Source organism: Miscanthus floridulus, chromosome 9 (genome assembly GCF_019320115.1).
Source record: "Miscanthus floridulus cultivar M001 chromosome 9, ASM1932011v1, whole genome shotgun sequence".
NCBI classification, from domain to species: Eukaryota; Viridiplantae; Streptophyta; class Magnoliopsida; order Poales; family Poaceae; genus Miscanthus; species Miscanthus floridulus.
Window position 1 is genome coordinate 59,015,838 of NC_089588.1, and position 11,389 is coordinate 59,027,226.

Below are 11,389 nucleotides of genomic sequence, written 5' to 3' on the forward strand. Positions count from 1 at the left end.
TAATATACTTTTTCTATTCTAAATTATAAGCCGCTTTGACTTTCGGCAGTAACCGACGCGACTGGTTTTTTCTACTTTTCCCGCTGAAACGCAACGCCATTGCGGAAACAAACACACCCATTGGCTGATTGGATGAAGCAGCACAAAAATGACAACAGAGTGGCTGCCACTGTGGATCCCGCGCCCCGCGGCCATCACCGCCCCCACCTGCTCCGCGTCCTCCGATAGTCCGATCCCTACCCGCACCCCACCACCACCACCACGCCGGAGAAGAAACCCGAAAGAAACGGGGGAAAAATAATTAGGAAAACAAATTTCAAATCACAGTCTCCTACACCCAGCGACGGAAACGCTGCGACAATTCAAATCGAATCCATCCGAGTCGAATCGAGCCAGCGCAAACCCCGCGACCGATCTCCTGTGCTCTCGCCGCCCGCCTTCCCCGATTCTGCAGCCGCTCGCTGCGAATCTGGGCGCGATTTCGAGGCTAGGGTTTGGGAGGCTCCGGATCGCGGGGCCGTGCGGAGGCAAGGGTTTGGATTCGGGGGTTGCTGCTGCGGGTCGGGGGTGCTGGATTGAGCTACTCCGCGCCGGCTTGTGATGGTGGTGAGCGGCGGTGGACGACGAGTAGACGGCGGCGGCGGTGGCGGCGGTGGCGGCGGTGGTGAGTAGGGTTTGTTGATTGAGTTGGGGCCGAGGGCGCGCCGGCCATGGTGCGGCTTCTCGGGCTGCGGAGCCTGAGCTTCGGGCCGGAGGAGTCGCCGCGGGAGATCCCCTCCACCGCCGACGCGGCCCCGCCCGTTGGCAGCAGTGGCTGGCTCGTGCGCTTCTTCGACTCCGCCTTCTTCTGCGAGTGGATCGCCGTCAGCTACCTCTACAAGCACGACCATGCCGGAGTGCGCGACTACCTCTGCAACCGCATGTACACGCTCCCGCTGCCGGGGCTCGAGGCCTACCTCTTCCAGGTCTGCTACATGCTCGTCCACAAGCCCAGCCCTTCCCTCGACCGCTTCGTCATCGACACCTGTGCCAAGTCGCTCCGCATCGCGCTCAAGGTGCACTGGCTCCTCGCTGCAGAGCTTGAGCTGGAGGACGCTGACGATCTGGATGGGATCGACAAGGTGCAGGAGCAGTGCCAGGTTGCAGCGACCGTGCAGGGCGAGTGGCCACCGCTGGTCCGGCCTGCTCCTCCATCCCCTGCTGCCAGTCCGCGAGGTAACCCCATGCTCAGCAGAATACGATCTTCCAAGCAGCGGCTATTGTCCCTCGCATCGTCACCGTCACTGAGCCCCCCAGCTGGTGGTGGGGTTAATGTTGCCGAGGATGCTATGGGTACTGGAGGGAAGCAGCCAGCTACACCGTCATCAGAGGATAACAAGTTGCTTAAGAGGCTGAGCATTGGTCCAAAAATGCGCGATGCACTGCTCTTCAGACGATCTGGAGAGAAGGATGAAGAACAAGACCGGGATGGGTTTTTTAAGAGGCTCCTTAGGGACAGCAGAGACAAGGAGGAGGATGATGGGGACAGAGAAGGATTTTTCAAAAGGTTACTTAAGGATAGCAGGGAAAAGGATAATGAGGAGGAAGAAGGTGATAGAGATGGTTTCTTCCGCAGATTGCTCAGGGATAGCAAGGAGGAGGACATTGAACTGACACCAAGCTCAGATGGTTTGTTGAAGCGACTCTTCCGTGATAAGGAGGACAGGCAAGGTGAGGATGATGAGAAGGAAGGATTTTTTCGCAGGATGTTCAAGGATAAGAATGAGGAGAGGAGAGATAGCATCCATGCAAGACATGGGGATGAGGAAAGAGTGGGCAAGAGTGTGGAAGATGATGACAGAGAAGGTTTCTTCCGCAAAATTTTCAAGGATAAGAATGAGGAGAGGAAAGATGAAGGGCATCAAAAGCCGGATGAGAGGGAAAAGGTTGGTGTGAACATAGAAGAGGATAAGAGAGATGGGTTTTTCAGGCAACTCTTTAAGGAGAAAAACGATGAGAAAAAGGAAGGTAGCACACCAAGCAAGAAAGAGGAAGATGATAAAGGCCATAAAAATGCAGATGATGATAATTTCTTCCGCAGGCTTTTCAAGGATAAGAATGAAGAAAAGAAAGGGATCACTCATGACAGGAATGAAGATGACAAGTGTGAGGAAGGTGATAAAGAAAACTTCTTCCGCAAATTATTTAAGGATAAGCATGAGGAGAGGAGAACTGAGGGGCCTGATAAAAATGATGATGATGGTAAGGGTACTAGTGGTATCGAAGAGGAGGATAATCCAGAGTTTTTGTCATTCCGTAGGTTGTTTAGAGTGCACCCAGAAGATTCTAAGAGTGGGCACATAGAAAGCAGTCAATCTAACAATCTTTCTAAGGGGAGCCCAGGATCAGAAAGCTTTTTTAAGAGGCTCTTCCGTGATAGAGACCGCTCACTTGAAGATTCTGAGATTTTTGGCTCAAAAATAGCAAAAGAGGCAAGGATCTGGTCTCATATTATTTTTCAGCTTGATAGCTCCAGTGTTCATGTTATAGTAGTATATTATGCCAGTTTTTATATGTTGTTTTATTTACTGTGGTTTCTTTTTGCATCTGTACTCATCCTCCTAAGTGTGGTGATATGCGTTGCAGAAACACCCTGGTAGCACAGGAATCAATGAGAAGCAAAGTGGAAAACCACCATTACCAATTAATGCAGTAGCAGAGCTTCGAAAAGGTTCTTACTATGCTTCGTTGGAACTTGTTCAGGCTTTATGTGATACATCTTATGGCCTGGTAGACATATTTCCCATTGAGGATCGTAAGATTGCCCTCCGGGAGGTAGGTCAAACACATTACCATGTAACTACATGGCTATTCATTTCACAACCTTTCAGTCATCCTGTGCCAGTTATTGCACTCTCTTTGGTCTTTTCACATTCTAACTTGTACCCTGCAATGATATTTTCTTTTATGTGGCAGTCTCTTACAGAGATCAATAGTCAGATTGCTTCTGCTGAAAAAAATGGAGGTGATTTCTTCTATCTTATTCAATATATCTCCTGAACTTTTGTTCCTTGCATTTGTTCACTATATACACTTTCGTTAAGCCTTTGGATATTTGAGTTTTTTGGGATTGCATTGCTGGTAATATTACATTAGCATCTTCCATTGGAAGTTACAGAATGTACATTTATATTTTTTTGCCTTGTCCATTTGAGTCAGGTTTGTATAGTTCTGGTTATTTTATGTAAAATGTTTTTGATGGGCAATCTTTAAAAAATAGTTTCAGTCATCTGCATATAGATTACTCGAATAGCCTTTTTGATAGAACTTGTTCCGTTATATTTTTTTCGTGCATCAGTTGCCATCACCATTTTACGCACTGTATTTAGTTTTTTTGGGTCTGCTGAACAGTGAGCACCTAGCTAATTTACAGATTGTGGTGGTACTGAATTAAATGCATAAGGCATCAGAGCAATATGCCTAGCCATTGCTTTGTGTTAAAGAAGAGCACTCTCTTCTTGTGACTCGAAGCTCTGAACCAATGTGTTCTTTTTTAGGTTTATTTACATACCATAGCATTGGGTTAATGCTCCATTAATATCTACATATTGCAAAGCACCAGCTAGAATAACCTCATAATATTTTCTTTATTCTTCTATGGGTAGGAGTATGCTTTCCGATGGGAAAGGGCATATATCGAGTGGTTCATATACCTGAAGACGAGTCTGTTCTTCTGAATTCTAGGGAGAAAGCTCCTTACCTTATATGCGTTGAAGTTTTAAAAGCAGAAGCTCCTAGGTATGCTGTTTTTTTGGATGTTCAATGGAAGTTAATGATGAGTCTTTCATAAACCTGGTCAGGCTTGTTGTACTAATTTTTATTTGTATATATGAGGCTAAAGATACATAGCTCACAACTGGAGTTTCTATTGAAATTTTTGTATTTGATAAACAATGAAATGGTGGTCTTTGTCACTTTGTTACTGGAAGGGATCCTCTGATGCATCTGCCACCTGACGTGGTCACTGACATGTGGGCCAGCTGGGCGTAGGGCCCACCTGCCAGTGAGCATGTCATGATGTGGAGTTATGTCAGGGGTACCGTTTCCCCAATCAGATGCCATTCTGGTAACACCTCTTGTTTTCTTTCCAGCCACTCTAAAGGATCATCAGATGGGCACAAATTATCAAAAGGTGGGATACCATTGGCTAATGGAGACGTGCAACTACCAAAACCACCTCCATGGGCTTATCCTTTGTGGAGCAGGCATGAAACACAAAACTATGAAACAGACAGAATGCTGAAGTCTACATCTCAGGTTATTGACCAAGCAATGGCTCAACGCTGGGAGACTAAAGTAAAATTTGTAAATGTTAGTTTCTCTATTGAGAAACTTGGTCGCTCAAGGAGCATTGCACTTTCTGAAACGGGGCGTAGGCTGCGACATGATGCTACGGATTCTCATGATCCACCTGGAGATTCGCAAACAGTTGCTGATCAGCCTATTGAATGGGTGAACGTTACATTGTCTGCAGTTCCAGGAGTTAACATGGAAGATTTAGATGATAATGAACCAACACGAAAGAAGGACCATCGCCGCGTTCCTAGTACAATTGCCATTGAGGAAGTAAAGGTGAGCCTGACATTTGAATTTCTTTCATTAGTGTTAAGTCTTATACTTCTTGTACTACTACTTTTGTTTTCCTGTTCCTTCTCTAACAAATACTTCCACGTCCACAACTTACAGTTATCCTAACATTCTCCTTTGATGAGTTATCTTATTTGCACCCCACTGGTTGTGTTGTTGCTTTTAGAAACAAGCAACCTTGGAGCATAATGAGGTTGCATGCAGCGATGTCATCCAACTTACTGTTTGGTTACCTTTTATGCTAATATTTGCTTTTGCTGGGCTAGGCTGCAGCATTAAAAGGAAAAACTCCACCTGGTCTTCCTCTAAAAGGAGTTGGGCAGAGCACCCAAAATTTAGATCCTAAGGTGAATCCCTTATGTTCTAGTTTCTTTTTGACCAATAAGTCAGTAGCTCACAATTTCCTTTTCCTGAAGGCTACTGATGGTGGGGATCGAAAACCAACTGATGCTTTGGCTGGTGAGCTTTGGGCTGTCAAACGAGAGAGAATTCGACGGTCTTCGGTTCATGGAAAATCACCTGGCTGGGACTTGCGTTCTGTAAGTCAAATTTTGTTTTATTATTAGATTTACTCTACTACTAGTGTTATAGACCCTTTACATTCGTGGATGGATCCATGGAGGCTATTTATGTACACGATTATTACCCCGTTTGTTGGTCTTCTAAACAAATGTTTGCCTCCAGTATGGCAAATGCTGTTTGCTAATCTTCATTAGATATAGGTGCTCTACAAATTATGTCATATTATAGTTGATTTTGTAAGTTTAACAAAATAAAATTTACTGTACTTTTATTTTGGTGTGAAATATTGTTGTAACCTCTTAGGTAGAACATATAATTTAGATTGACTGAAATATCATTTTGTGAGGCAAACTTTAGAAGAGGGACACCTCTGGCATTTAGCGGGGGCAGGTTAGTGCAGTTGGATGTTGGATCTCTTGAGGCTGCTTGGTAGTTTGGTTGAGGTTGTGTTTTTGCCCCTGGGGGATCTTATAATTTTGCTGTAGAGTTATGGGTATGTGTGTGTTTTGGGTGTCATGAATATTGTATTTTGGTGAGTGGGTGTGTAGGGCTCTTTCCCATTTTTTTCTTCTTGATATAATGATATGCAGCTCTCCTGTTCGAGAAAAAAATTTGTTTGTAATGCAATGGGCAGTTCTCCTTTGTATTCAAGGATTTTTTTTTTCATATAAACTCATTACTCAATGAATAATGGTGTCTTTCTAGGGATGAAAATGATCAGAAATGGTTGGTTACGATATTTACTATATGGAAACTATTCCGGGTCAGTTGGAAACTCACCATATTTTCATTTTAACTATTTAGTGACAACATCAATACGGTACATGAAATTAGAAAATCAAAAGTTGAAATACGAATATACGATAATGGTCAGAAACGGTCATAAATGATATCACTATTATGGGAATGTCCCACAGTAAATGGAATATTCCATTCTCGCTTTCATCCCTATGTCCGTCCATCTCTGGAGGACTGGCTTAACTCTATCGACTGTTGAAGAATTTAAATGCTGAGAAGTAAAGCGACAGCTAAATCTCAAGTCTTTCACGAATGGTTGATTCGGTGATCCTTTTTATGTACTAAAAACATAGGACCGATTCAAGTAAGCTGTTAGCATTGTGTTTGGTTTTGTGCCTTTTCATTCCAGACTCCAGAGATTATGCAGCCTGCCCATTCCCATTGTTTTTGGTTCTGAAACATCTTCAATTACTGCCATGCTTCTGAAACATTTGTTCCAACTGTAGATTATTGTCAAGAGTGGTGATGACTGCCGTCAAGAACACTTGGCCGTACAGCTTGTTGCACACTTCTATGGTAAAAGCTGGTTCTCATTCCTATAATGATTTGTCATTTTTGCATTCGCATTCGCATTCGCATTGTGCCTTTCTCCATCAGATAAATATGCTATTTCCTTCAGAAAATGGCCTTTTGGACTATCATTTTGTCATGCTCTAGTTTGTTGTTTCTGTCAGATATCTCAATGCTTAAGCATTTAACTTGCAGTTTTGGCATCTCATATATATGCAAATATTTCAAAATTCAAACAGATGCAACCATGGAATAAGTATATATATTCTTCCTAGGTAAAGCCATGATTACTAAATGACATATCTGGATATGTGAATGTTTTTTACTTTTGTACTGTTGTACATGAAGGGCAGCCTGGTGCAGTGGTGAGAGCTGTCTCACTGAGTCACCAGGTCGCGGGTTCGAAGCAGCCTCTCCGCAGATTTTGCGGGGGGAAGGCTTGCCTCGGTTTTTTCCTTCCCCAGACCCCACTCATGTGGGAGCCTCCGGCACTGGGTCTGCCCCCTTTTTTTGTACTGTTGTACATAGATATAGCACCAGTTTCTTGCACACAGAAATAGCACCACTCCTATTGGTTGTCATATTTGTGTTTGGAACAGAATTAATATACTGCAGTCTCAAATTTTTGAACGCTTGTATGCGCTATATTACAAGACAGAGGGAGTATTTTTTTTTCATTGGTATGTTAATTTTCTGTTTCTGCTCTTATTTAACTCCTGATGTCAGATATATATCAAGAAGCTGGTTTACCACTATGGCTGCGGCCTTATGAAGTGATTGTTACTTCTGCTTATACAGCACTAATTGAGACCATCCCTGATACGGTAGGTACCTTATCTTCTTAACTACTACCATCATTATTATTACTATATGTTTGGTTCTACTACAAGTTTATTTCTTGTTACTGCAGGCATCAATCCATTCCCTCAAAAGTAGGTTTCCCAATATTTCAAGTCTCCGAGACTACTATGTAGCCAAGTATGAAGAGAATTCTCCAAATTTCAAACTTGCACAGGTGAGATGCTACCTTTTGGGGTAGAAGCAAATTATATCCTTGTGACTGGAGGTTGGGCCTGTTGGCCTCTCCTTTGTACTTTTACCTGCACAGGTGACATGCAGCGCTCATGCTTGCATTGTCCGAGAAAAACAAGATGTGTATATTTATTAATTTGCTTCTTGAATGCAAAACTTAGTTGTATTTCAGTAACCATTATACCAACTTGTCAATCCCTTATGCTATGCAAAGAATGTGGTTAGTTGCCTTTGCTTCTTAGTTGTCATTTATAAGAAGAATTTTCATGCGTTATGCTACCATGTTTTTGTGATACTTGATAGGCAACTGCAAGAAACTGTCCAGTGGGATCTTCATGTGGTCAATCTATTGTCAGCCTAGGAGGGTTAATATGAAATCTAGTATTGTTTGAACTCGAGTCAGAGCTGTTTTTTTCTTTTTTGCAGAGAAACTTTGTTGAAAGTATGGCTGGATATTCAATTCTGTGCTACCTACTTCAGGTGCTGAAATGCAACATGTCTGGTAAATGATTGATGTCATTGTTCATACAAATTCTAAGCCCGTAGCTGGTGTCCCTTTTTTTTTTGTGAATTTACAGGTGAAAGATCGCCACAATGGGAATCTTCTAATAGATGAGGAAGGACATATTATTCATATTGATTTCGGTTTCATACTATCTAACTCTCCTGGAGGGGTAAACTTCGAGAGTGCACCATTTAAGCTAACAAGGGAACTCCTTGAAGTATGATGGAAGCTTGAAATTTGTTTTAGATATTTTTATATTATAAAAATGAGGTTTTAAATACTTTATATTTTTGGGTTGCAAATTTGCTAGGTGATGGATTCTGACGCAGAGGGAACTCCCAGCGAGTTCTTTGATTACTTCAAGGTATATTAAATGATAGACTCCCTTGGTTGGTTGCTGGGGCTTCTCATTTTTGTATAGGCAATATATTAATTTGTATTTCTTCAGGTGCTATGCATTCAAGGTTTCCTTACTTGTCGGAAGCATGCAGAGCGTATTATACTTCTTGTGGAAATGTTGCAGGTAACATTATCTGTGTTGCCTAATATATGTCATACAACTAAGTTTTAAGGGCAAATATTTGTTTCATGCAAACACATTTTAGCTCAACATTTTGTGATGTATATCATTCAAGAATTATTTCATTAGATCCCTTGACAGGTCCTCCATATTGGCCAAAAGTTCCACTGTTCTCAATTTTCATCCAATACAAACTCAACTTTTTTTTTGCTGTGCCATGTAATCTGACCTACTACAGTGAATTTGTTTTCTTGCATTCAAGCATATAAATTGTCTGGTATCTGGTATGCTGCCTATAATTGTGTTGATTGAGCTTTTTCTCTGATTTGGCTAGTATGCAATTGTTACAAATTATCTTATAAGTGTTATATTGTGTCCCCTTACCAGGATTCTGGCTTTCCATGTTTCAAAGGTGGCCTTCGCACTATACAAAATTTGCGGAAGAGGTTCCACTTGAGTCTAACTGAAGAGGTTTGCTTACTAATCTTTGCTACTCATCATCATTCCTAGAGCTTTTTCTAACTATTACCTTATATGATATGATGGGTGCAGCAATGCGTATCCCTGGTGCTCTCACTGATCAGTAGCAGCATGGATGCCTGGCGCACTCGGCAATATGATTACTACCAGAGAGTATTGAATGGGATTTTATGATTTTCCCCACAGGAGTAACGGATTCATTCAGAAACCAATTTTCTTGTATCCTTGGAGCAAACCGTGGGATTGCATAGGTCAGTTTGGGGCTGATCTATACTGGCACACCCCATATCAGATTTCCAGGAGTGAACTAGGCAATTGAGCACTGTGTTTTCATGTGTCATTGCACATTCGTGGTCAACTAGGGAAACAGATTGGTGCCTGCATTGTACTTTCATATGATCCCCCCTCTGACAGAGTTGAGAAGTGTACAGTCATCGGCAGTTATCTAGTTAGTGCTTTGTGCTAGGAGGTTGCGACTAGTGGAGCTCTATTTGGCATATTGTAATTTGGAACCCGAGCTGCATTGTTGTACAGACCTTTGGTTGACGTAGCTTGGACAGGATGTAGGAGAGGACTGGGCCATACTTTGAAGCAAACAAGTGTAAATTATAGGCATATGGGAGCTGGGGATCATCCGAGGACAAGAACATATATGCCGTTCGAAGTGTCACTGTACTTATGTCCTGTGGTATCCCTATAGCACCAAAGTAGATGGAGATGTGCTTTGCTGCATTTGTAAATTACCAATACTGTACAGGGACCATACTATAGAAGCTTTCCGTTTTTTAGTTAAGATATTAATTCCTTTTGTTGTGGCTGTCTGGCCTCCGGAGATCTAGGTGATAGCTTGTTGACTAGCAGTATCATCAGTGTTTGGTTGTTTTTTTTTTGGTGGCCCAAGCAAATTGCAATGTGGATACACAATGTACATTTCCGTGTCATGAAGAAAAACACCGCAAGATTTTTAATACATTTTTGCTGTACCATTTCTTGTGTATAAGACTGACGTGCAGTCTGAAGTATCGTAAAAATGGATGCTGTGATAAAAATTTAATATGGCTAATTATATTAAATTTATGATATTTTAATTAATATGGTCAATGATGTATAATATAGTTTTTAAATAGCTGGTATTCAGCTTTAAAAAGTTGAAACTGTTTAAAATTTGCGCCTTGAGTAATTATAGTAGATTGTGTTTTTATCTTAAATTCTAGTGATGCACACATAATTAGTATGATTATTAATTTGTAATTTATATAGTGAATTTGACTAAAGATGCAGTTTTATTATTGTTCATTTATATGTATCGAGTTTAGTATAGTTATTATATTTTGATCTTTCATTATATGATTTGTTCATGTAAAATTATTGGGTGGATATTTATAAACTGCAAAGTCAAATGGATACGTGGATCCATATCCAAACTATTCATATTTTGTATAGGTTTATGGAGGTCAAAAGATATTTGGACCTGTGTTTGTATTCGACAAAAACAAAAACGAGGCTTTGGTGTTTAGCTTTAGGACCTGTTTGGAATACATGAATCCAAAATGAAGAATAGAAAAAAAAAAACGCAGAAATATGATAGAGTAAAAAGTGAAAACTAAAATACAGGGATAAAAGGCTTAAGCCGTTTGAATCGAAAGAGTCTGTAACAAAGGAATGAAACAAAGTGACAATAAAATACACATTACATTTTAGTTACAACATTAATAACATGATGAAAGATGATTTTTTTTTGTTTGGGTTGCTGTGGGACCAATGTTCCATTAACTTTTGCTATTCTTATTCATCCACTACACATGCACGGCCACAGAAGGGAGCAATTGCCTCGGTCATGCACAACGGAGGCCACTTTCGTTTGCCTTGGTCCCACGGTTGAGGGATAGGTGGCAGGTGGTGATAGTTCTGTTCGTCCTTCGTATACAGGCCGGCATCGCTTGGTAGACCAGTTGTAATCCCGTGCTCGAAGTAAGTTAGTAATAATAGAGTTTATCTGTTCCTTAGATCCTAAAGCCATAGAAATCCATCTCTACCTTTTTCAGTTATCCTTGTGTTGTCCTCAGACGAATTAGCTAGAAGAAATATCTCCATTCTTTAAGGAAAATATAATACCCTGTGTCGGTGTTTTTGGACCATCGATGAGTAAATTTGTATTTGCGCGTATGGCTCGGATGATGTGCTCGGAGGACACAAGGGTTTATACTGGTTCGGACGGAACGTCCCTACGTCAAGTTCGCTGCTGCTCGTGTTACCGGCACTTGATTTACAGTAGGGGTTACAAACAGGCGAGAGAGAGAGGATCCCAATGTCTCTAGTGGAAGAAGTGAATAAGTACTGAGAGCTCGCTTGTCGCTCAGCCGTGTGCTCGTGTCATGCTCTTGTGTTTTATCTCG

At 41.6% G+C, this 11,389-nt stretch overlaps 1 protein-coding gene across 1 annotated transcript; it reads left to right on the forward strand.

Annotated features, from left to right (window-relative positions):
* Window positions 1–242: 242 nt before the first annotated feature.
* LOC136483745 (phosphatidylinositol 4-kinase beta 1-like) lies at window positions 243–9,974 on the forward strand. The gene is made up of 16 exons (XM_066480902.1): window positions 243–2,471; window positions 2,626–2,814; window positions 2,956–3,004; window positions 3,645–3,777; window positions 4,131–4,611; window positions 4,893–4,973; window positions 5,043–5,165; window positions 6,393–6,462; window positions 7,183–7,280; window positions 7,367–7,471; window positions 7,915–7,968; window positions 8,067–8,210; window positions 8,304–8,357; window positions 8,442–8,516; window positions 8,901–8,984; window positions 9,066–9,974. The coding sequence occupies exons 1-16, from the start codon at window positions 711–713 to the stop codon at window positions 9,165–9,167; spliced, it is 3,603 nt and encodes a 1,200-aa protein (XP_066336999.1). The 5' UTR covers window positions 243–710; the 3' UTR covers window positions 9,168–9,974.
* Window positions 9,975–11,389: the final 1,415 nt, after the last annotated feature.

What these genes read in the sequence shown, in the direction of transcription:
- LOC136483745 (XM_066480902.1), top strand. Translation starts at nt 711, where the DNA reads ATGGTGCGGCTTCTCGGGCTGCGGAGCCTGAGCTTCGGGCCGGAGGAG. An exon ending in TTAAAAGCAGAAGCTCCTAG is followed by an intron (nt 3,778 to 4,130) that starts GTATGCTGTTTT and finishes TTTTCTTTCCAG; the next exon opens with CCACTCTAAAGGATCATCAG. An exon ending in TTCTGTGCTACCTACTTCAG is followed by an intron (nt 7,969 to 8,066) that starts GTGCTGAAATGC and finishes GTGAATTTACAG; the next exon opens with GTGAAAGATCGCCACAATGG.